Here is a 25,794-nt window from a genome sequence, read left to right on the forward strand (position 1 = left end):
TTTTTATCATTTTGGTGTGAAATTGAATTTTCGATCGAAAAGTTTATTTTTAAAAAGTGAAGTTTGATTAAGGGGTTACATACATGTAAAAAATCACAAAATTTCATATTGCAGAAAATTGACGAATCCACTAAAAATATAATTTTTAATCACTCCGGAAAGTTTCAAAAAGATTTATCATGATTAAACTGAGTATGAGACGAATTAAGCTTAAAATTTTGCCATGCACAAAGCGGGCTGTCAAACTTTCTGAGCGTTTTTCTTTAAACACCGAATTGAATTACGGGTGCCACGATATCTCGAGATGGGATGGACCAAATAGATTGAAATTTGAGGTGAAGACTCTAAAGACATATTTCGTGTGCATGACGAAGCCCAAATTAAAAATTTTGCTTCTTAAAAAAATACAAAAATCAAAAATTAACGATTTATGTATGAAAAACATAAAAATATTTTTATCTTTTTTTAAAATAAACTTTTTGAAAATCGGCCTTCGTCATGCACATGGGACCGGTTTAACAAGTCCTCACCAAAATTTTGAGCCGATTTGGTCAAAGCAGTGTTGAGATATCGTGACACCCGTTTTTTGAAACTCGGCAAGGATACAACCAAATTTCTCCAAATTTGTTTAGTTGACAGATGAAAATGTGTGTTCTAATATCTTAAAATCAGATTAAAAAAAATTGTCCTCATACCAACCTCCAACCAACATTTTTGCCGATTTACATGTATGTAACCCCTTAAGTTATCTCCACCAGGGGTTGTGATCAATCGACATTTCACAGAGTCGTTTAACTCTCAACCTCTCTCTAATTCATTTTTCGTTTGAATTCTACCGAAATTCAGATCACCTTCATTTTTACTGCATTCCATCGATTGTTGTTACCACACTTCCCCGTACAAGTAAGAAATAGATAGGAAAAAAGAGTAAAAAAATCATGTCGTATCGCCCGGCCCTTAGGGTGTTGAGCTCGCACTCTTTCGTGTCAACTTCGTGTGTGTCAACTGGCGGTTGCCTCCCAAAAAAACAATCAAGGCTGGCGCTATAAGGGAACATTCAACGATCGGCTCACTGATGATAGCGGACTCCCGAACTCTGTCAAATATCAGGCAATCTCGGTCATTGACCGATTTTACATGCGTTGATCTTCACTTTAAAAATTAAATTGGAATGACCATTTTTCATCTCAAAATTTAAAAAAAAACTACTGAAAATATAATAAATATAGAAAATTAGTTGGCTGAAAGTAGCTCAAATAAATACATATTTTTTTTAATTTTGTTTTGTTAGCAGCTATTGTCTAATACTTCAATCCTAAAAAAAAATCAGTGAAATTTTCCGAGTTTTAACAAATTCTGTATTCTGTAGGCTCTATTTTTAATCAAAATAAATTATAACCAAACTGAAGTCTACACCACCGAATGTCTCTTTTTTTGGCATTGAAAGTTGGTCACATAGGTTGCAAAATCTGTCATAATTGTCAGAACTTGTAAAATTTCTGAGAGGTTATATCTTATACAAGGGTCCTGATTGCTCTAAAAAGACTCATTCACTCGCGAGCACAAATCAAGCAAAACATTGTAATAAGGCCGGAGCCGAAGTGTAAACAAAGCGCCTATCATGCTCGTTCCTAATGTAAACATCAACTGACGTGAGCAGGATAGACTCTATGTTTACACTTCGGCTTTGGCCCTATTACAATGTTTTGCTTGAAATTTTACGCAAAGCAAAACTGCTCTGATGTTTTCTTACCGTTTGTCACTTCCACACCAATCGCTACTGAATACTCTCTCTTTGCTCTCCCACTCACTCCAATCGAGTAGCACACCGAATGGCTCAGAGAGACCGATTGCGTTCTCTCGCATAATTGATAATTGATTAAACTGCTTAAAATCAACATTATTTAAAAATGTTTTGCAATTTTTTTTGATAACACAACATCAAAAACACATTTGACAGCTATTTCCACCATGCCAAATATAAATTTACGGCATACTGTGGTAGTGCAGGCCACAAGAGCTGGCAGCTAGCGGGTCGTGTTCGCTCGCGAAAGGTTGCGCGTTCCAGTCGGCAAAGATTCGTTCGGCGATGAGAGTGAGTGATTTCTGATCTTTGAACCGAAAATCAGGACCCTTGAATAAGAGGTTGTCTGAGTGTAGCTGAAATAAATCAGCAGCTTTTGGATATCGAGCCTAAATTGAACATTTACTTCAATTATCAGAGTTTCAACAAATTTAGTAAAATATGCATCGATATTAAACAAATTAAAATATGTTTAACCAACCTGCAGTGATTTCCGAATGTTTCATTTTTGGCATTGAAAAATGGTCCCATATGTGGCAAAATCTGTCATAACTGACAGTCACAGTTAAATTCAGGAAATTTCTGAGTCGTTAAATCTTATAGGGTCAAAATAGGGACACCTACCCTATGTATGATATTTTTTTTCTCTCTCGCTTGTGCATGTAATTAGCAAGACGATGCAAAAACAAATAATTTTTACCTTATTCTCGCGGTGAGGAAGCATCGTGAATCTAATTAGCGCTTAAAAGCTTATGATGAGTAATTTTCACTGCTGAACTGTTGGCAGAATCTTGCGCATAAATCACAGCTTGGCGAGCTTGAATAGACATTGAATTGGTATTTTGTGTACCTTTGACTTGAACTTGCACAAAATATGTCTACATGATTTGTTTTTGGTAGTCCTTTTTTTAGCAGTTTCAATTAGTAATCGCTTAGTTATACTTATCACCATTGTAGTTAACTGCACTTGCCGGCATCAACTTCACTCGTGTCCAGTCAAAACGTAACAAAGCGTTGAAAAACTTAAGTCAACAGATTTTATCCACCGACCAGACGGCTTGAAATTGTCAGTCCCCTTCGTAATTAGGTCAACGACTGTCTTTGAGTCATTGCGCTTGACAGATCCTCTGATATATAAGTCAAAAAGAGAAGAAAACATATTTTAGCTACCACATTGGATGCCAGAGATTTCTGTTTTGGGTGTAGATACCTTCAACTAGCTCTACTTTGTTAATTAATCAACAGTTCTCTCTCTCTGACTAAGACCGAAAGTCCTCACTCTGCATGAAGTTGGCGGGCACCAGTACTGTGTGTATGATCTAAGATCTGATATTTCCACATGTCGGTAGAAAAGTGGCCGTGCCCCCGAGGCCAAGACTGCTGCTGCCGTCTCTCCGTGGGTCAAGTGGTTTTAATGGGGGTCTTACACCAGTGTACTGTTACGCAATTGGTTGGTTTTAAAGCTCCAGGAGGGGGGTAGCATTACGCGTTACAAGGTTAGTAGGTTATCTACCTGTTTGGAAAGATTCTACCAAAAACTTTCCGCCAGTATGGTTGGTTGGTTGGTAAACAATGACGCGAACACAAAATCCAAGTTGTGTTGACTTTCTAGACGAGGTTATTGGGTTCAGTTTGAAACAAACCTTGAGTCATGTGTGCTCTTGTTCGCGTATCCAGTACAGTCATTCCATAGTAAAAGAAACAGTTAGGCTTGACCTAGTGTTCAATACTCGGTGTCGCTGCAAATCGTCCAAAACGCGCTGAGGCTGATTTGTTTTGATAATCGGAATCGTTCTGCTCCGTTTGTTTAATTGACCCGTATAAGGTCGTTGCGCCATCAACGGACCAGGTCCGACCTGGTACGCGCACCCGCGTATCACAATAAACAAAACAACAGGCCGACGCTTTCTGGGGCAAAGTCGGCAATTGTTGGCACAACGAAAATGAAATTGATTTTATTTTGAGAACCAAAATTAACTCTTCAAGTATTTTTGGGGAAGATCATCGAAATTTCAAACAACCTTACTCCATAGCTTTTTATACTAATAATAACAGTGACCGGAACGGAGCGGTCGGCGACCAGACGCTCCGATTCTGTCCGCACATATGTTCTGTTACGGACCGTGCACGATCTATTTGTGAACGACACTGCGTTGGGTGTGGTGGGTGCGTTCCTTTCATTCAACTTGTTTACAAACACGCTTGAAGGTCGCGTTTCGGGAAACTGGCCAGAATCGATAACTATGGCGACGGGCGTCACTGACCCGGATCCGCGGAAATGTGTTGCGAGGGTTGTCTTAAAATTTGAAAAAGAGTACAAATTAACTTGACATGATAAGACATGATTTAAACAAGCCGTTATCGTAGCTTTGCAGCTTGGGAGGCACGTCGACGATGAAGCATTTCCCTCAGGGATTAAAGCTTACTCATTGGTTAATTATACTAAGTCAATTACTGCTAAAAAGTTTGTCATAAAAATTAATCGATTGTAGGTTTAGCAGTCTCTCCATTAGTGCACAGAATTGAGGAAGAGCTGCTTGGGGTTTGCTGCTGATGATCAAGGGCTTGACTCGTAATGTCACCTGTCATGTAGAATAATTGATAAGCTTCGGAGCTCATCCCAGCAGGCATAGCTTTACTGGCTCACGTGAAGCTCATTCGAGTCACCCTCCAGGTAATGTAATTGTTGTTCCAAGCTGATCCCACTCGCGGCTTACAACAGCGTTTAGCGCCGGTGAGTTCAGCCTCTCGAAAGGTCAAAACTCTATACCGAGTTCCCGATGGAATCTTCCTCTCTACCTGTCTCAGTCTCAGTCTATAGCTTGTTTCGTTTTGCGGTTTTCAAAGGGGGAGGGTCGTGTGGTTTTCCGGGAGCAGGCCCTCTACATAAAACACACATAACCTCACAATTACACTTGCTCTCGAGGGCGCACAGATTGGCCAAACTCTGATAAATGGAAATGGTAATTGCATCATTTGTATGCAGCAGCAGCCGCCGCCAGACGATATTGAATGAATCTGCATTTGAGTGCAAAAAATAAAGCTCAATTGAGCGTTTGCTGAGGCTGCTGGACGCTGGCCATTGTGTTTAGGGAGACCCACTTAGAGCGGTGGAATTCCCAATAGATTTTAGCTGAACCCCCGATGCAAATATATGCCTTCCGTTGCGTGTTGTTGTTGTTGTTTGGGGGCGTCCTTGGACCCTCTCGGTATAAATAGTACCGACTCTTCCGAGGTGTGATCGATAAACATTCGGAACAGGTATTGAGGTATTGACAATGGCGTGACAATCGGATATCAAAGCGCGTGCATTCTTTTGAGCAATAAAGATACAACATTCTTGCCCAGATAAAACGGCCAACTTTATGAAACATCGTTGACATTAGCAATGATTCACGGGCCGTTTCACGGCTTACCTCACGGTACAGGTATTTTCCTAGAAGTGTCGGTGATTCATAAATGCCGAAGATAATCGCCAGCTTTAGTAGAGTTCACTACGAGAAGGTGAAACTCTCTCTCTAAATGACGAAGAACGGAGTCCAGGAAATCGTAAATCTGTATATAAAACTTACATCACTTCTTGAATCAATAAATTGCAATTACTCTTACATCAAGTTATAGTTATTTTGGCATACAGTGTCGTATAGATCAAACCATTGACGCTGTCATTGACCGGATGTGTACAAAAACAACATCATTTACTCTCCACCATTTGCCGCGCAGCATCTGGCGCGAAACGGATGACGGGTGGACCTTACCGCGTGACTCACACAAATTGTAAGAGGTAATAAATTTACGTCATGTTTATTTATTTTGCTGTGGTACCGATTTAACAATGTGTTAATCGTGTGTAATAATAATAATATTAAATATATATTTCGTGCGTTGAAGCTTTGGTATGTTTATGTTATTTTCCGGGTTTTTTGGCAGAATGATTAATTATGAATTACACGATTAATTACAATTGACCAAAATGTTCAACCTTAAAAATTGAAAAAATAAACTTGGAGCAATCGAACTACATATTTTTCCAGTTCTTATAAAAGAATCAAGTTAATGACTCCACACGATAGAAATGGGTTCTCGATTACCCGCTAATTTTGTTATCAAAAGGGAAGTTGTGATGAGGTTCAATGAAGTTTTTTTTATTCATTTTAAATTGTTGTAAATTTTGTAAATGATGTAAATGTTGTAAATTTTGCAAAAGATGATTTTTTGTCACCTTAAACATATTAAGGTGGCAAACAAAATCATCTTTTGCGTTTGAGTTCACAATGGTACAAAAATTCCAAAATTTACAAAATTTATAAAATTTACAAAATTTATAAAATTTACAAAATTTATAAAATTTACAAAATTTACAAAATTTACAAAATTTACAAAATTTACAAAATTTACAAAATTTACAAAATTTACAAAATTTACAAAATTTACAAAATTTTCAAAATTTACAAAATTTACAAAATTTACAAAATTTACAAAATTTACAAAATTTACAAAATTTGCAAAATTCACAAAATTTACAAAATTTACAAAATTTGCAAAAAATGCAAAATTTACAATATTTACAATATTTACAAAATTTACAAAATTTACAAAATTTACAAAATTTACAAAATTTACAAAATTTACAAAATTTACAAAATTTACAAAATTTACAAAATTTACAAAATTTACAAAATTTACAAAATTTACCAAAATTTACCAAAATTTACAAAATTTACAAAACTTACAATGTTTACAAAATTTTAAAAAATTGCAGAATTAGCTGTATTTCTATTTTTTTGTAAAATAATAAAAAGATATTTTTAAAAAATCAAAAAAGCTTTAAAAATACTTAAAAAATACTGAAAAATACTGAAAAATACTAGAAAAAATATAAAAATTGCAAAATTAATCAAATTGACAATAAAAGTTTACAAATCGTTCACAAAAAGTTTTAATTTTTTTCTAAAATATTGCAAAAAAAATACAAATATGTACAAATAAGAAAAAATAATAAAAAACTATTTTTTTTGGCAAAATTTTTTCATTTTTTTTTTAAATTTTGAAGTATTTTTTTAGTATCTTTTAGTATTGTTTCTGATTTTTGTAGGTGTAGTTGTTTTGTAAGTTTTTTGCCCATTTTTTTTAATTACTTAAAAAATAACACAAAAAAATACAAAAAATACTAGTAAAAGTACTTTAGAAAATACTATAAAAAAAAAACAAAAAAAAACTAAAGAATACTTAATAATAACACATAATAACAAACAAAATTTAGAAAAGTTACAAATAAAAAAAAATACAACAACTGCAAAATTATATACATCGATATATTTTTCAAAAATTTTGAAGTATTTTTTCAGTATATTTTAGTATTTTTTTCTGATTTATTTATTTGTAAATTTTTGCGTTTTGCCTTCCTCGCGTTACTGAGGAAAGGCTATAAAATCACTCAAAAATTGAACTTCTCAATTAGACCTCCTAGACCCACCTTCATGTATACCTATCGACTCAGAATCAAATTCTGAGCAAATGTCTGTGTGTGTGGTGGGATGTTGATCAAAAAATTGTCACTCGATTATCTCGACATTGGCTGAACCGATTTTGTCCGTTTTGACGTCGTTCGATCCGTCTTGGGGTCCCATAAGTCGCTATTAAAAATTATGCAGTTTAGTTAAGTACTTCAAAAGTTATGCTAAAAAAACGATTTTAACAAAAGTCCGAAAGATTGTAAAAAGGGTGGTTTTTGTAAGAAAACTCGCCATGCTATACATTTTACATAACAGAAAGGAATTTAAAAGACCTTTCCAACGCGTCCAAGACATTGAAGATCTGACAAATCAATCAAAAGTTATAAGCACTTAAGTGTTATTTATACGCTTTTTGGAGGCCGAATCTCAGATATGTTGATCTCTCCGGATCTCTCATGCGACCTATCGTTGGATAGGTATTCAAAAGAGCTTTCCAACGCGTCCAAAACATTGAAGATCTGACAACCCTATCAAAAGTTATAAGCACTTAAGTGTTATTTACGCAATTTTTGCATTTTGGATGGCACCCTTTAAATGTGAGGAAGGCGCCAACCACCTAAGGGTGGATTAATTAAGGATTTTTTTCTAAAATATTGTAAAAAAATACAAATATGTACAAATAAGAAAAAAATAATAAAAAACTTTTTTTTTAATTTTTCAATATTTTTTTTGTAATTTTGAAGTAATTTTTGAGTATCTTTTAGTATTGTTTCTGATTTTTGTAGTTGTAGTTGCTTTGTAAGTTTTTTGCCCATTTTTTCAATTACTTTTAAAAAAAATACAAAAAATACTGGAAAAAATACTTCAGAAAATACTATAAAAAATACTTAACAATAACAAATAAAAACAAAACAAAAATGCAGAAAAGTTACAAATAACAAAAATACAACAACTGCAAAATTAACAAAATTAACAACAAAAGTTTACAAAACGTTTTTCAAGAAGTTTGAAAAATGTTTCTACAAAATTGCAAAAAATACAAATATGTACAAAAAATAAAAAAAAACTTAATTGTACAAAAACTATTTTTTGCTTAAAAATTGTCGATATATTTTTTTTAAAATTTTGAAGTAATTTTTTAGTATATTTTAGTATTTTTTTCTGATTTATGTATTTGTAATTTTTTGTCCATTTTTAAAATTACTTTTTTTTTAATGACAACTTAAAAAATACTTCAAAATAAAAATTTTAAAAATACTAAAAAATATCAAATACATAAGAACAAAAAATACCAAAAACTTACTACTTTTCAAATATTTGTTTAAAGGAAACTAACTTTATAAAACGAATCAACATCTTCCGAGATATCGTCAGTAGAAAAATGAGTGCTTAATTGCGTGACACTGAGAAAAACTTATTTTTCACCAACTTTAATAGGCTATATCTTACAACCAGCAGTCCCATCAACAAAGTCTCTCTACAACCCAACCCCGCCTTTAGACGGGCTTCGATTTAAAAATCGCCAAAAATCATTTTTTCAACCAATTTTTGATCTTTAAAAAGCATTGGAAAGAAGAACTCTTAAAATTTTAGAAAATTTTTGGGTTGGAAGTTTTACTTGTTTTATGTGACTTTGCCAATGTAGAGCGAGTTGTGACGCTATAACCACGGCAAATAGTGTCCAGGGCATTCGTGGAAATACAATGTCCCATCCCAGAGGGTCCCGGAGTACCAAACCTTCTTAGCATGGTGCTCCCAACGAATACAAACCAAAATCTCGGAGCGTATGGTGGTGTGTCCCCACGCTTCTTCCTCCCCTGTCGATTCAGAATTGTGTTGTTGTTCGAACACTCTGTGCTCAAACTCAACCCAATTACGAGTCATCTCTGCGATACGGCTTTACGCAGTAGGCCTGGCCGCTTTAACGCTTGTGATGTTTCAATGCATTCTAATGCAATGGCGCACTGCAAATGTTAATAAATGACAAGAAGAGTGCTAGGTGTCATCTAACGTAAGGCACTCTCCAGGATCCCTTCGAAAGATTGGCTGCGCTAGGGTCTGATTAGATTAGATCTGATTAGATCCATGTGACTTTGCCAATGTTTTTTAAAAATGACATTTTTAGGGGTCAACTTTGGCAGTGTTTTTTACTAACATTTCCTATATTTTAAGTAAAAAGAAGTATGCAGTAATTTTTCTAGTGTCCCAGACTATGCCTCTACGCATTTATTTACAATTTAAATAATAATGGTGCCATTTCATAACCGAAAATGTGAAAAACAAGCAAAACATTGAAAAAGTGGCTATAAAAACATGAAAAAAATAGATAGGCAAAATGTAATGATAGAAGGAGATAGAATAGGCCAAATACTACCAAAAACAAACATAAATTAAACAAGATAAATGCAAATTAAAATACTAAAAAATAAACAAGAGAAGTAAAGTTTTTCGTGGAACAAAAGTAGCTCAAAATGAACTCCTTAACAAGAGGAAAATAAAAAATTTCGAAAAAAATTGGGCAGTAGAGGGTTAAAGAAAAAAAAAATGGAAATGTTTTCAGCTTATAGAGTTTTTATCACCATATCTGGATTTTTTTTTGTTTTTTGTTGTTGTTTTTTGTCATTTTTTACATTTGTTTACAGGATCTAATAAAAAAAAGTCTAGATATGTATTAATCAAAACTTCGGATAATCGAGGCTTCGGATAATCAAGTCTGGACTGAATAGTTTATTAAATGTATTGAAGTCTTTACAGAACACCTTAAAACCATCGGATTCATTGGATGATCCAAGTTTCAATTTCAACCCAGTAAAATTATCACTCCCCGCGGACCATGCAGTGGATGTGAATGTCGTCATCGCCAACGAAACAAACCAATGAAGCATTCAATACACGAAGAAGAAAAATAAACGTCGTGAAAAAACAGGTTTTCGGATGCAATTTTTGCGTGTGTCCGATGAGCTATCCAAACCCGCCAGTATGTACCGATATAAAACCCACCCGATGATCAGCGTTTCGGTACTCTGCCGAATCTCTACACCGCCTTTACGGTGTGTCGGCAGCTGTGTCTGTGTGTGAACACCACCACTACCACTACTATCGTTGATAAAAAATGCGCGATCATCACGCGGTTCTGCCACACCAACAAAGTCGCGTATTTGCGCGCACCCATACGACGTCATCAACACCAACACACCACCGGAGCGGCTCGGTAGAGTTTTTGTGTCTCGTCAACGGTGATTTTGTACGGTGAAGATCGCGCACTTGATCTCCACGAGGGCTGAAGAAATCCGCCGAGCCGATCAGATCATCGATCAGTTTGTGCATAACAGGCTCGATTCGTCATCGCTTTGCTGCCACCAATACCACCCCAGGGCTTTTGGGCTCTTCTTTTTTTGTGGAATGTTGCATCACATTCACCTGTAGTGTGGGCTGGCTATGAGGTGCTTACGAACACGATCACGTCGATCATCGTCGTCTGGAGCTGGAGCCAGGGCAAGAGAAAGAGTGGTTTATTTTGGGCAAAAATAACAACGAAAACAACGTCCAAAACGAAATCTGTTGACTTTGGCTTAGCCGCAAAAGTCACAAATACATGCGCGTGCTTTTTCAAACAGAGTTGTTTGAAGTTTGAACACGGAATTATCGTAAATGTGCGAAAATCGGACGAAGATCAGGAGGCTCAAGTATGAATGAAGGTAAACTCTCTCTCGGAGATGGATGGGATGAGAGAGAAGTATTGAACTGAAAAAGGCTATGCTTCTGTAAGGGATGATTCTCAATTAAATTTTGTGTGTGGAGGTATTATTTTTATTCAAATCGTTTTTTGGGCTTTTAAAAGCGGTAAATTTGAGTAAAAGCATTAAAATTTTGAATGTTGGAAAATTTTTATTTCAAAACGTCATGAAAAAATCTCATGGTTGAAAATTGAAATTTATGATTATTTTAGATTTCAGGAATTTTTCAAATTAACTGCAGAATAGTTGTCTAGTAATTTTTTTAATTTATATTTTTTCTCCGATTTTTTCTGTAACATTTTTTCCTTGACAATCTTTTCAACAACAATAATTTTGAAATTTTAAATTTAGCATTGCAAACTGAATAGTCTTGGAGATATCTTCAGTTGAAAACTAAGTTAATTAGTTGACAAAATTAATGCGGTTTTTTATGAAAGATTTTTAAAAAGCAAAAGAAAATAAACAAAAAAAAATCGAAAATGTGTTCCCAAAACCGTTGGACCAAAACTGGCCGTAACTTGAGAAAAATACACATCATAATTAAAAAAATAATGTAAAGTACTTTACATTGCAAAATCGGTTTGGGTTTTTAAAATGATTTGATTTGAATTTGGTTTGTCCAATATACAATATTTTTTCAAAAATTCATATCTCTTTAACCAGATTTGCGTTATCATCAAGACTTGTTTAGTAGTCCCATAAAACACACAAAAAATCTAAAATAAAAAAACAAAATATTTCGGCAATTCACCTTTTAGTGATATAAAGTTAAACAAATGTCGGATTTTTCCGTGTACCTGTTTTTTTCTGTAAAGTCCTTATCATAACCTACAACTTTGCCGAAGACAGCAAATCGATCAAATAATTTCATCTCGAGATGGTATGGAGACTTGTATGGCAACAAAAACAGCAAAATAACGTATTTTCACATAGGGAATACAAGGACAAAGTTTCATAAAAAAAATCTAAGAAAAGTCATTTTGTTATTTTTTGTTATTTTGTTATTGAAGGGTTTAAGGTTCTTTAGTCTTTTTCGCAAGACATTGAAAAATTAAAAATAAATGCAGGATTTTTCAGGCTTCGCTGAAATGTTCAGAGCAATTTTTCAGATATTATTGAAAGATACTTGATAAATTTCTCTAAGTTGGTTCTAATTTTTAAATTGACCATCCCCAAACGGCTCTAACTGAACTCCGCCAAACTCCAATTCGCAGCTTACATCGGTACTGCTGCCTCTCCCCATTCGGATAACCGGTGAGCGCGAAAGAAGCGAGAAGGTGAGAATTGGCGAGAGCGCGGGAGAGCGACTTAAGCGATCAACACCAATACCACGATGCGTGCGAGAGAGAATCAAGATCCCCACTCGAACAAGGTGGATTAAGGCACAGTTCGGGCTCGGAAGAGTTTTGCGGTGCCATTAGTACACTTTTGGCGGTTGAGGTGAACAAATTGGTGGATTACTTGTGTGAGGTGTCTGGTGCGTGGAACTATTGGGTCCTTTCTCTCACTTAGTGCCCTGATGATCCAGCGATCATCCTTTCCTCTGTGTGCTCTTTCTTTCTGGCGCATCTCTCTTTCTCACTATTTTTTTAAATTCTTTTTTTGAGAAAGAGCTTTGCGCTGTGTGAGAGTACGTTCTGTGTGTTCCTGCTGTGGGGAGGAGAGGAAGTTGGTGTTGTGTGTGCGCGTTGACGTCGAATCCTGAGCAAATTCGTAATTTCAAACGGAGTTCAAAAAACAGTTTCGAGCGGGAAAAACGGTCAAACGGTCGAAGCGCTGGACGGGGACGACGCCACTCTGTTGGATCGGGCAAAAAATTTGCAAAGAAGAAATTAGCATCGTGGGGGATCATCTGAAGCTGAGGTTGGGGCTTGAATTTATACAAGTGATTTATTTTAGTGCAACGGTGTACAACTAGGCCGCCGGCGATTGCTCGCTGGAAGATTGTTGTGTGATAGTGATAGGCTTATAGAGGTGTCTAGGAGTCGTAATTCGGAGCTGGTGGTGTGTCGAGCAGGAATCCAGTTTATCAGCGAAACTGAAAGTGAAACACGGTAACGCTTGAACAAGCGTCTCGGAGATATATTGCGGATCAGTGGAGACAGCGCAGTGGAACTATAGTCGCTCAAAATGGTGGCTGGCGGAAAAATGGTAATTTTTAAAGTAGTTTATAGCCAAGAATTGTAGAAAAAAATCTCTTGGTTTCCGGGATTTCAGTCAAATTCCCGGAAAAACATAGTACACAGCAAAATAAAAAAGTTTAATTTTGGGATTTTGAATATTTGGGAGAATAAATATTACCTCTTTTTTGAGTAATATTACATAAAAATGTGTGAAAATGTGAACCTGATGATTATCTGATGTAATATTACACATTTTTTGACACAAAAAACATTATCTGACATTCCAACTGAGAAATTCTTCGGAATTTCGACAATTGATTATTTTAAGTATTTTTTTTTTATTTGGCCTAAACTTTGCAGAGGCCTTCAAGGAAGTCAGTTTGCATCATTAGTTTGTCCATACAAGTTTCCATACAAATTTGACAGCAGTCCATGCAAAAATTGTATCTAAATATTTCAAAATCTGTATCTTGAGAACGGAATTTCTGACAACAATTTGTAGGTATAGTATCTAAAAAACAATTAAATGGCAATAATTCCACAAACAAAAATTTAGGTCATTGCAAATATGTTGAAAACATTTGACTCTTCAAAAATGTCGTATAATTCACAAAATGATAAATCAACATTGATTTGTAGGACTAAACATATAAATCTACACAGCAAAAAATCCGATGGTAAAATCGCATGCAAAAGCATGCACATCACCTTCGTCAAAATAAACACTTAATATTACACACTGCACGTACAAATTTGCAAACACAAAAAAAAGTTGAAACCGACGGGATTCAAACCCAGCACCAACAGTAAGGACTGGCGCATTATCCCGCTCGGCCGTTAGACCGATGTAAAATAGAGAGGATAAACGCATATATGAGCTTGACATTTCAGTCAAGTAGGTTTCCCATACTGATGGGCTACACATTTCAGGGTGTAAAATCACATAAAATTGCATAAAATAATGCAATACTTATTTTACACTGCGTCCTTTTACACGCAGCTGGATTACTACTTTTTTAGCTGTGTACAAACATTAAAAGGAAACTTGAGCAACTCTCTACGAAATCGGCCGATTTCGACCATTTTTATTTTTTGTATTTTTTTATTTTACTCAAACTTTGTGGGGGCCTTCCCTATGACCAAATAAGCTATTTTGCGTCATTGGTTCATCCATACAAGTCTCCATACAATTTTGGCTGCTGTCCATACAAAAATGGTATGTAAATATTCAAACAGCTGTAACTTTTGAGTGAATTTTCTGATCAATTCGGTGTCTTCGGCAAAGTTGTAGGTATTGTTGAGGACTTTTGAGAAAAAATAGGTACACAGAAAAAAAAATTGCAGATTTTTTTATCAACATTTTTTTTACTAAAACTCTATTTCCCAAAATACGTATTTTTTGATTTTCGAGATTTTTTTATATGTTTTAGAGGACAAAAATCCGCAACTTTTGAGCCATAGAGAAACATAGTCAAAAAATCTGCCGCCGAGTTATGAATTTTTGAAAAAATGTGATTTTTGGAAAAAATTGAAGTTTCATGCAAAAACAAGTTTGACATTACTTTTTAATGCAAAATTGAATTTGCAATCGAAAAGTACTTTACAGATTTTTTGATAAAGGGCTCCGTTTTCAAGATATAGCCACCGAAAGTTTAATTTTAGCGAAATATTTGCAGTTTTTCAATTTTTAAAAATAGTGACCATGAGTGACCATTTCTAAAAATATTTTTTTTTGAAAAGTTCAGAAAATTTGCTATAAAATTGTCTAAGAGACATTGAAGATTGGACGTCTGGTTGCTGAGATAAGCCGCTTTAAGAAAAAGAAACACGAAAATTTAAGTTTTCTAAATCTAAACCTAAACCCACCTTTTTCTAAAGACGATATCTCAGCAATTGATGGTCCGATTTTCAATGTTAATATATGAAACATTCGTGAAATTTTCCGATATTTTCGAAAAAAATATTTTAATATTTTTAAATCAAGACTAACATTTTAAAAGGGCCAAATATTGAATATTACGCCCATTTAAAATGCTAGTCTTGATTTAAAAAATTCAAAATATTGTTTTCGAAAAGATCGGAAAATTTCACGAATGTTTCATGCATTAACATTGAAAATCGGACCATTAATTGCTGAGATATCGTCATTAGAAAATGGTGGGCTGATTGGGTGAGACTTAGAAAACTTCAATTTTCGTGTTTCTTTTTCTTTAAGCCGCTGTATTTCAGCAACCAGAGGTCCAATCTTCAATGTCTCTTAGACAATTTTATAGCAAATTTTCTGAACTTTAAAAAAAAAATTAGAAATGGTCACTCATGGTCACTATTTTTAAAAATTGAAAAACTGCAAATATTTCGCTAAAATCAAACTTTCGGTGGCTATATCTTGAAAACGGAGCCCTTTATCAAAAAATCTGTAAAGTACTTTTCGATTGCAAATTCAATTTTGCATTAAAAAGTAATGTCAAACTTGTTTTTGCATAAAACTTCGATTTTTTCCAAAAATCACTATTTTTTCAAAAATTCATAACTCGGCGGCAGATTTTTTTGACCATGTTTCTCTATGGCTCAAAAGTTGCGGATTTTTGTCCCCTAAAACATATCAAAAAATCTCGAAAATCAAAAAATACGTATTTTGGGAAATTTTGGCAATTTTTTTCCGTGTACCTATTTTTTCTCAAAAGTCCTCAACAATACCTACAACTTTGCCGAAGACACCAAATTGATCAGAAAATTCACCCAAAAGTTACAGCTGTTTGAATATTTACATACTATTTTTGTATGGACAGCTGCCAAAATTGTATGGAGACTTGTATGGGTGAACCAATGACACAAAATAGCATATTTGGTCATAGGGAAGGCCCCCACAAAGTTTGAGCCAAATCAAAAAATACAAATAAAATCCATTTCCGGTTTTGGTAGAGAATTGCTCAGGTGGTGGTTGAATAGTGAAGATAAATGCAAATTAATATACTTAAAAATAAAACAAGAAAAAACTAAAAAAAGAGAAGTAAAGTTTTTCGTAGAACAAAAGTGACCTCCTGAAAAATAAAAAAAAATGGGCAGTTGAGGGTTAAGTCATTTCAAATGTTGTTTTTGAATTTGAATTTCAAATGTGTTGGTTTGATTTGATCATTTGATATTTTTTCATACCTGGGAATTTTTAATCTGACGTGTATTAGTGACATTCAAAAATCAATTCTAAAATTTTATAAAATAATCATTTTTGATTTTGTATTGTCAGTGCCGCTCAGCCAGTAATCTTCAAGGAAACACTTTTTATGAGTTTGAAGCGATTTGAATGCCGCAAAAGTTTTGATGGTCTTTCCTCTTACCGTCACGTATCAGATTTTTTCCAAAGTCAGATCGTGCCAGATCCACGGCTAAGGTATAACCGAATAGAGTGAGCTCATCAATACGTGATAATCCCACTGCATCGTGTCCGACCTTATGGTTATTGGAAATATTTTCTTACAGTCAGTCAGTCGAGTCATCGATCCACTGCCAAGAACACATATAAGCCCAGGACGAGCGATAGGTTCCGAGCGTGAAGAAAGCTCGTACGGTGGTATATTTACCGTGAAATGAAAAGAACACAAAAAAACGAGAACCGCACAAGGAATGCAGAACCTGGTCACGTGCGACCTCGGGTTGGGACTCGGCACTGCCCAGAACACCTTATTTAGGTTGTTTATTATGGTTTGATGACTTCCAGCTCGCGGAACAATTTTAAACATGGAGCTATAGCTAATCGGGTGTTTGCAACTAACTGTTGATTACCCAATCCCGACTGTGTGTGTGTATTTTTTTTGTCGCGGAAGTGACTCCCTGTCTCTAATCGTTCAGTGGTCAGATGACTACCGCCAGGTAGCCGGTATAATTGGTCTATCACGGCGCGGCGTCTACGTGGTATAATTATCACGCGCGGCAGATGACATCAATCACCGGGCGCAGCATCCAAGGCCTGAGTGGCTTAGTTGTGTCAAACTTCCATCACCGTCGCTGCTGTGTGTAGTAAGCGCGATGTACTTTAAAGTGGCGTTACGGCAAGATAAGCTACTATCCTGGCACCGGCACACACTGGTCACGTGGAGGCCACTTTTTTCTCCAACTCATATTTGAGCCAACTTATGTGTCGGTACAGACAGGTACTAGCGCCGCCGTTCACGGTAGTCACGTTTTTATTTTATAAATTTATTATTCAATGGCATTAATTGCACACATCACGGCTGACCAGACTTGTCGCACCGGCTGTGAATACCTGATGATGATGACTCGCGAATGGGATTTGCATACGCGTGGACCTCCCCCTCCCCAGGACTCGCTCTTGACCGATATTCTGACCAAATTTGGCCAAATTCCTCAGCTGTACGCAGTGAACTTCGAACACGGTCGAAACGCGTACCGTTTCACATAGTTTACCCAAAGGTCGGGAAGGTTACGTCCTTCCACCAGAGGGGGACGTTTTCCTTGAGCATTGACCTAATCCAATTTGGTTTGGCTCAATGGCTCAACAAGATATCTTGTGGACGATACCAAAACATATTTTAACGAAATAGGAGGAAAGAGTAGTAATTTTAAAAAAAAATATTTAAAATAATAATAAACGTTTCTTCAAAAAAGTCTTTGAAAAAAACACAACTTAAAAATCAGCAAAGCTTCATAAATTGATGTTAAATTCCGCGCAAATTCATTTCAAGCCCAATTCTTCGCACAACAACAAAGTCCGAAGTGACCATCGCTACGCAACGTGGCACTGGCAGCTGTTGCCTCGAATCGAAATATTGGCAGTTGCTGCTGTTTTTCGTACATTCATTCCTTCCTCCACATTTTCACGCGAGAGGTCTTTCGAAGACGACTGTACTTGCTGTGTGAGTGTTACACGCAGTCCGTACAAATTCTTCCACAAAGCACCACACCTGCTCACAGAAAGTGAAGGTGAAACAACCAGTACAAGACCTGAAGAGGAAGGAGGCCTCTTGCCACCCTCGCCGTCGCCACGCCATCACGGCCAAGACCGCACTATTTTGATTGATTGAATTGAATTGAGTTGATTGTCGATTTGTGCCTGGACCTTGAACGACCGTGCCCATACAGCGGCAACCGCAATGAAGAAAAAAGGTAATGACCATCGGGTACGCGGTGTAGTTCTGCTTTCGCGGAAGGTGTAAACGATGTTTCCGTGCGGAGTAGCGTTGGGCATTCCCACTCGGACTGTGACCTTGGATTGGACACGGTAGATTCGAATCTGGTGTTTGGTGATTCAGAGATCATTGCTGTTATGATTTCTTAAGATACATTGTAGGGTGAAATTAATCCGGGCACCCTTCCCGATGCTTCCCACTGAAATCAAAGTTTGAATCAACACTAGGCTAAATCCGAAATTTTAGCTCGTTCTGACCACGAGAACAACGAAGGGGGTAGGCGTGGCTGAATGGTAACGCTGTTCGCGTTGTAAGCGGAAGGTTCTGGGTTTGATTCCCATCTGCTCCTATCGAGACATTAGGGAAGGAAGGAATTCTGAACACTTGAATATGAACGAAACATTCATTAGCTCGCGGTGGAGTTCGATCCCCCGTCCTTTGGGTCAGCAGACCAAAATGCTAACCACCAGACCATCGAGGCTTAGTTGACTAGAAGGATTAGGAAAGCTATAAGAATCCAAGAAACTTGATTGGAATCTGTGTACCTATAAGAACAGAAATGCAATATTGAATGCAAGTTGAATTCAAGGACACTTACTGGTTGCATAATTGTTAGGCGAATATTGAACTTTCAACACGACCAGAATTCACCACAAAAAGCTTAGTGAACCGAATTGGAAAGCTTCCAACATGAATCCAAGAACATCCGAAGAATTAAGGACTATAAATGGATTTGACCGGCCGCATTACTTACCACGGTGAATCCTGGCTTCACACCCATCTTACTAACACTCTCAAACCTCACGTGATACTTTGTCGAAGACGCAGCCGATTTAGCGGTCTTCATCACTCAAGTATCGGACTAAAATTCCTATCCACTTCCCCGTGTCTTATCAATGGTCGTGGCCGGCGCTGTGGCTAGCATGATAGGGACATTTGAAAGTTACGAAGTGGTGATGATTGGTTCCTACTCTTCATCTGTGGTCCACGGAGCAATTCTTGGAGGTCCTGGTCAATAACAGAGTAGCAGCTACGGGTAGACACCACGAGAACATCCGTCTAAGCTTAAAGCTGGTATGGAAAAATCGGCAAAAAGTATAGAGAAAAGTATTTTTTTTTTCAGTTCTTGGCCTTCGGAGGGCACAACATTCGATCGATTTGTATAATTTTTCGGATTTAGGACAGGCAAGTAGATATCTAGAGTTTTTTTAATAGGCCCTATAAACATATGAAACACAATAGCTTATAAGACCGTTTTCTTAAATCTAGATATGTGCATAATTATTGTTAGGTATCCCTTTGAAGTTGGTGGTGTGAAATTTTACCTTTTTGGAAGCTAACAACTTCGCGGGAAAAAATCCTAAAGATTTTGAAAATTCTACTGAATTCCGGCATCTGCAAGAAAATCTATTTCCAGAAATGTATCTAAAAGACCTTTTCATCGATGTAAAGTTATCTCGAAACACTGTCTTTTTTTTTACTGTGAAGAGACAAGGGCCACTGCGACACTTGCGTATCTATTGTAGTATGATCTGTTCTCAGGTCTGTCTTGAAAACATTACTTTATTAAAATTTATTTTGCGCAAACCATCGATTGCTATACACCAAAAGCTTCGTTTTTGAACAAGGAAATATAATCCGGTGTAAAATCGCACTGCACGGACCGGTGGCCGGAGTACAGGCCACCGGAAGATCCGGATTTTTGGAGAAAAAAATATCTGATTGATCCAATTGTGAACTGATACGCTTTCTTCTATCATAAATAGTCATGCAAAACAATCATAGTATAATATTGAATACCATAGGACCCATCGGAACCGGCTCCACCGATCTCCGGTGGCCACATCCGGAACCACAGTTGGAAACAGCAAAAACTAGTCGTGCGACGTATCAAACTTCTTGATTTTGGATGGGGACATGAGTTATACACTCCTCTTTTAAAAACATGAAGGTTGATATATCGCAAGAGTGGTTTTAGGAATTTGCCAAATATAATCTTCGGATGTGGCCACCGGAGAACCTGGTAACCGGTCAAGGAGGCAAAAATTGATCTTAAAAATATTCTCCATCTAAAATCAAGAAGGTCCGTGCAGTGCGATTTTTCACCGGATTATTGTTCCTGGTGCAAAAACGAAACATTTGGTGTATAGCAATCAATGGTTTGCGCGAAATCATGTTGCGGTAATTTTTTGGGCCCTTTTTCCACTGTGCGGCGGTCGCATGATTGTGATAAATGGCGGCATGAAAGTATATCGGATCTGCATAAAAACTGTCCTCATGCATTTTTTTTCCATTTTTGCCCGTTACCGACAATTATCGACATTATCGACGGTATTTCACAAAAAAAAACCTTATCAGAACGAGAATTAAACCGGCAATTACTTGGTTATTGACCCGACACGCTACCTCCGCGCCATAGGGACGTGGCGTTACATCGTGCTGCCACCTGGTTTTTTGAGGTGCAAGAGTGGAATAGTGCTGAGTCATTAATTTCAATTCTTTATTTATACATGTAGAGTAAGGACTGCTCCTTTTAAATTACTACAATCAGAGTTCAAGAGTGTGTAGTACTTCTTATTATTAAATGGCTTTGCCAAACTTAATCACTACCAGCGCTTGTTAATTTCTCATGCCCAACCAATTTATGCATTCTTTTCGAAACTCGATCGGAGAACGAATATTTTTAATAACGACAGGAAGTTGATTCCAATTAGCAACGCCCCTAACAAAAAAGCTTTCATTGTAATGTGATGATCTGTGCTGTGGTATTATGTAATTTCTAGTACGTATACTGCGAGAAATTTGGAGTTTTTCTGCTAAATATCTAGGGGTAGAGGTATTTATAATTTTGAATAAAGTAAGACAGGACCTAAGCTTATAAAAGTTATTAAATGAACAACCAAGAAGATTATGCTGAAGGTGTGAAACCCTAGCATATCTTGATAGATTAAAGATGTAACGTACGCACGCGTTTAAGGCAACACGTAATTTATTTATAGAGTTAGCAGCAGCATTAAGAAAAAGTGCATCACCATAGATAAAATGTGGAAGTAAAAGAGATTTAAACAGTCTAAGCTTTGTTTGTACCGGCAACATGCTAGAAGTGATTTTCAAATGCCTAAGGCCGTTGTAAATTTTTCTACATTGTCCGTTTATATGGCAATCCCATTCTAGATTATTTTTCATTATTATTCCAAGATTTAATGCATTAGTAACATATTCAATGATATTTTGTCCAAGAAAAATTACAGGTAAAGAAGAGACTCGTTTGTTCCGAGAAATGAACATAACTTTGGTCTTAGAAGAATTGATTGGCAAAAAGTTACGGGTAGACCAGCGGAGAATTTCACACAAATCTTCATTTAAAAGCCGTGCCATTTAGATTGTAAGTCACTGGAAAAAATGCACATTATACAAACATATTCGGATCAAAACTACTATTGAACATGACACAAATAAATTTTTTTTTTTTTTGAAGGTTCAAAATTTCCTGATTTGAAAAAAAATCCTCAAAATTATTTTTTACATAATATATAAGGTTCTAGCAGGCCAAGTGCGAATGATGCTGATAATACCTCTTCAGTTGACGCTCAGGCAAGGAACATCCTGGAAGGAGCGTCACTGACTACGTCCGTAGTCCTGTTAGATCTTTCTTGATCAAGACAGTATAGCTCTGGTTCCTTGCAAGTGTCCTATTTTCTTACCTCCACGTTGGCTTGGTTTTCATGATGACCTAGCTGGTGGCCTGTGGAAACGGATCGTAAACCTTTGACCACCGCGGGTCAAAGTCGAGACGGCTAAAAGAAAGGGGCGCGACAATGTGGGAAAGGGAAGTAATTTGTGATTGTAGACGGTATTGTTTTGATTCGCAGTATGTTGAGTCAACTGCTGTGGATGTACCTGAAACATCACACAACGGGGTTTCTCTTCTTTCCGTTTTTATCTATCATCTATATTCTGTTAATTTTGTTTAACTGATTCTCTAACGCAGCTTCTGTTTACTATCCTCCATTTGATTTCGATTGTACTTATTTGATTCTCTTATTTCTCAACGCTTTTCCACTCTATTTTACTAATTGATGCTGCTGCAACAAACTGTCTGCTTTCCCTTAATTTGGCAGCGATGTCAATTTTGTTTATCATGTGCCTTTTCTTTATTTATCTATTTCAATAATTTCTCATCTTCCCTGTAAATTGCCCATCATAACAATAATCTAAGCTTGTTTGTTATCTCTTTTCATTAACTATTGTTAATTTCTTTATCTTCTTCATAAATTACTATCTTTCTTTTACTATTGATTCTTTACATAGTATGTTTCCTTCACTGTCCATTGTTTTGAAACTTCACCTTTCTCTTAAGCAAGTGAGGTTCGAGCCCTTGCTCAGTTTATGGAATGATTAAAGGATTAACACAAATATTACTATTGTACTTTTGAAAAACTTTTCTAAGATGCTTAGGACCAAAATATTGTAACAAAACACCGCGACAAAAGAAATAGCAACAGATAAACACGACTCAACAATAGGGAAGATTTCAGGAGAAAACAATACACAGTAAATAACAATTAGTTTTTGAATTCAAACTAAAAATAAAACAGTTTTTGCTTTAATGAAAGTTGTTAGGCACACTTTAAATGGTTAGGCGCTTATACTTACATCAAACCCTACGTAATGTACCACCCCCGGCCGAGTTAAAATGCGTAACCGGAAAAGAAGGTGTGCATGCCTGGCACGAACACTCAAAGCGTGTTCTAGCGTGCTGCTCGTACTGACTCAGAGCAAGGGTGAGATGTAGGTGTAAGGGCAGTGCGTGTTCGTCGGGAACCTGGTGCATAAGATCGGTCAAGGCCCGTTCTTACACTGAAAATTGCGAATTGCGAATTGCGAATATATAAGGTTCTAGTGTGAAGCTGTTGAAATGTAGTCCATAGCTCAGCTCAGGATAACAACTGCACCAATGTAATTGTTAAAGCAACCATTTAAAAATATAATTAAATGAAAATGTTTAAGGGTGTTTTCCGGAATTCAAAAAAAAATTCGATCATTTACAATCCGTTTTTTAAGGTTTGCTGCAAATTTGTACATTGCAGACTCAATTGAGAGATGCCTTAATTATTATTATTTTACTTTCTCACTTCAAGCATCAAATTGGAGTTCTGCGACCCTACACACAAAAAAATATTATCGAATGTTACATCATTTATGATGTAACACTTTTGCACGTCATTAAACATTTGAATTTAAATGCAATTTGATGTAAATTTGCAACAAATAACATGATTTTACGTGTGATTCAACCGTTTACGTCGAATCTCAAGTTTACATCAACTGTGGGTCTCGTGGCGCAGGGGTAGCGGCTTCGGCTGCCGATCCCGATGATGCTATGAGACGCGGGTTCGATTCCCGCCTTATCCACTGAGCTTCTATCGGATGGTGAAGTAAAACGTCGGTCCCGGTTTCTCCTGTCTCGTCAGAGGCGCTGGAGCAGAAATCCCACGTTAGAGGAAGGCCATGCCCCGGGGGGCGTAGTGCCAATAGTTTCGTTTTTTTTTTTTTTTTTTGCCATTTCAGTAACGGTGAGAGAATTTGAGGCTAAATACAGTTGAACATCGTCTGCAAAAATGTGAATCATACAATTCTTAAGAACGGATGGTAGATCGTTTATAAAAAGGGAAAATAAAATTGGACCAAGAATTGAACCTTGCGGTACACCAGAAATTATATCAACAGGGCTAGACAATGTGAAATTAGTAAAAACAGACTGAGTTCTTCCGGTCAAATAAGACTGAATTAATTTTGCAGCTTCAATAGAAAAGTTATATTTTAAAGATAATTTATTGATTAATTTAGAATGAGAAACACGATCAAAAGCTTTGGAAAAATCTATAAACAATAAAAACGCAACTCCTTTGCGATCTATTATTTTTAATAAATCATCATGTACTTTAAGTAAGGCTGTAGTTGTACTATGTCTAGATCTGAATCCTGATTGAAATTCATGTAAGTAATCAAAATTATTCAGATAAGTTTGTATTTGAATTTTCAAAATTTTCTCAAAGACTTTAGAAAGAGCAGGCAAAATACTAATTGGGCGTAAATTATCTAAAGCAAGACTTCTCGGTTTCTTTTTAACTGGAATAATTTTTGCTGACTTCCAAGCTCTTGGGAATTTAGATGTTGAGATCGCTAAATTGAAAATATACGTTATTTTATCTACAACTAAAGGTAATATCAGCTTAATAAATTTAAGAGGCATTTGGTCAAGACCGATTGCGTCAGACTTAACAGCACTAAGTGCTAAAATAACATCAACTGTTTCTACTGTTGAGAATTTGAATCCATTATTATTAGGCAGCAAGGTACGAGGAGAGGAATTATCTTGTGTAAAATTAGAACTAAAATAGTCATTTATTTCATTGTTAGAATTCAAAAATTTCTCTGTTCGTGGTTGTTTACTTTTGACATTAATGACTTTGAGTTTTTTCCATAAAGTTTTACTTGTTTCTGTAGTGTTTATCTGGTTGGAAACGTATTTTGACTTGGCAATATTAATTAAATTAGTAACTCTATTCCGAAGCATCTTAAACTCATTAAACCTTAAGGTACTTCTATCCGCTTTCCATAAACCAGAAGCCAAATCTCTTTCAATCATAGCTTTATTAATATCGTTGTTAAACCATGGATTTTGTTTTGGCATATATTTACACAAAGGAACGAATTTTTCGAAAAGTGTTTTAATATTAACATTAAAAAAATCAAGAGCAATTTCAGGATCTGTAATTGAATACAAGAGATCCCAATTTATAGAAGCCACAGCATGATCTAAAGCTGGCAAATTAATTTTGTTATAATTCCTAAATAAATTGTAGGTTTTTGTATTTGAAGTATTTAGATTTAAAGTTGAGAATATTATGTCATGTCTTGAGAAACAGGAAGCAGAAACTTGGTTAAATTTAAGAACAAAATTTGGATCATTTGTTAAGAGAAGATCAATCATTGAACTACCTCCATAATGAAATTGTGTAGATAGTGTATTTATGCAATTTAATCCATATGTGTCAGTAACATTTAGAAAATTGTCTGTATGAGCACATGATTTTCTGATGTCTGTATTGAAATCACCTATAAGTATAATTTTATTGTAATTTAAGGAATGATCAGCTAATTTTTGAGAGAGAACAGTTGAACAATCAACTCTTGGAGGATTATAAAAAACACCAAGTAAAACTTTTTCTCCTGCGATTTCAATTTCAAGAATTATGAATTCAGTTATATTATTTGCATCATTTTTAGAACATGACAAAATTTTACAGTGTATGTCTGTTTTAAAATACACACAAATACCACCTCCACGAGTTTGCTGGTTCCTATCATGTCTAAACAATTCGTAACCATCAATGGATATCAATTCGTCTTCAATCTTATCTGTAAGCCAAGTTTCAGTTACACAAATAATGTTTGCTTTACTATTAGTAAAACAAAGCTTAAATTCTTCAAGCTTGCTCAAATTTCTCGCACATAAACTTTGGA

The 25,794-nt window shown here is 36.0% G+C and overlaps 1 protein-coding gene across 8 annotated transcripts in view; it reads left to right on the forward strand.

Moving 5' to 3' along the window:
- LOC120418133 (moesin/ezrin/radixin homolog 1) overlaps window positions 1-25,794 on the forward strand; it is a 69,134-nt gene that overhangs the window by 12,185 nt on the left and 31,155 nt on the right. Inside the window, exons 1-2 of one of the 8 annotated variants that reach the window (XM_039580413.2) lie at window positions 12,378-12,474; window positions 12,897-13,148. The exons of 3 other annotated variants lie outside the window; for them this stretch is intronic. In XM_039580413.2, the coding sequence (XP_039436347.1) occupies window positions 13,128-13,148 (21 nt within the window). In that variant the 5' untranslated portion in view covers window positions 12,378-12,474; window positions 12,897-13,127. Of the gene's footprint in view, window positions 1-12,377; window positions 12,475-12,682; window positions 13,149-25,794 lie in introns of those variants that run through there. 4 more of the 8 variants (XM_039580420.2, XM_039580419.2, XM_039580421.2 and 1 more) reach the window with 4 other exon arrangements.

The sequence above is a fragment of the Culex pipiens genome, chromosome 1, assembly GCF_016801865.2.
Source record: "Culex pipiens pallens isolate TS chromosome 1, TS_CPP_V2, whole genome shotgun sequence".
NCBI classification, from domain to species: domain Eukaryota; kingdom Metazoa; phylum Arthropoda; class Insecta; order Diptera; family Culicidae; genus Culex; species Culex pipiens.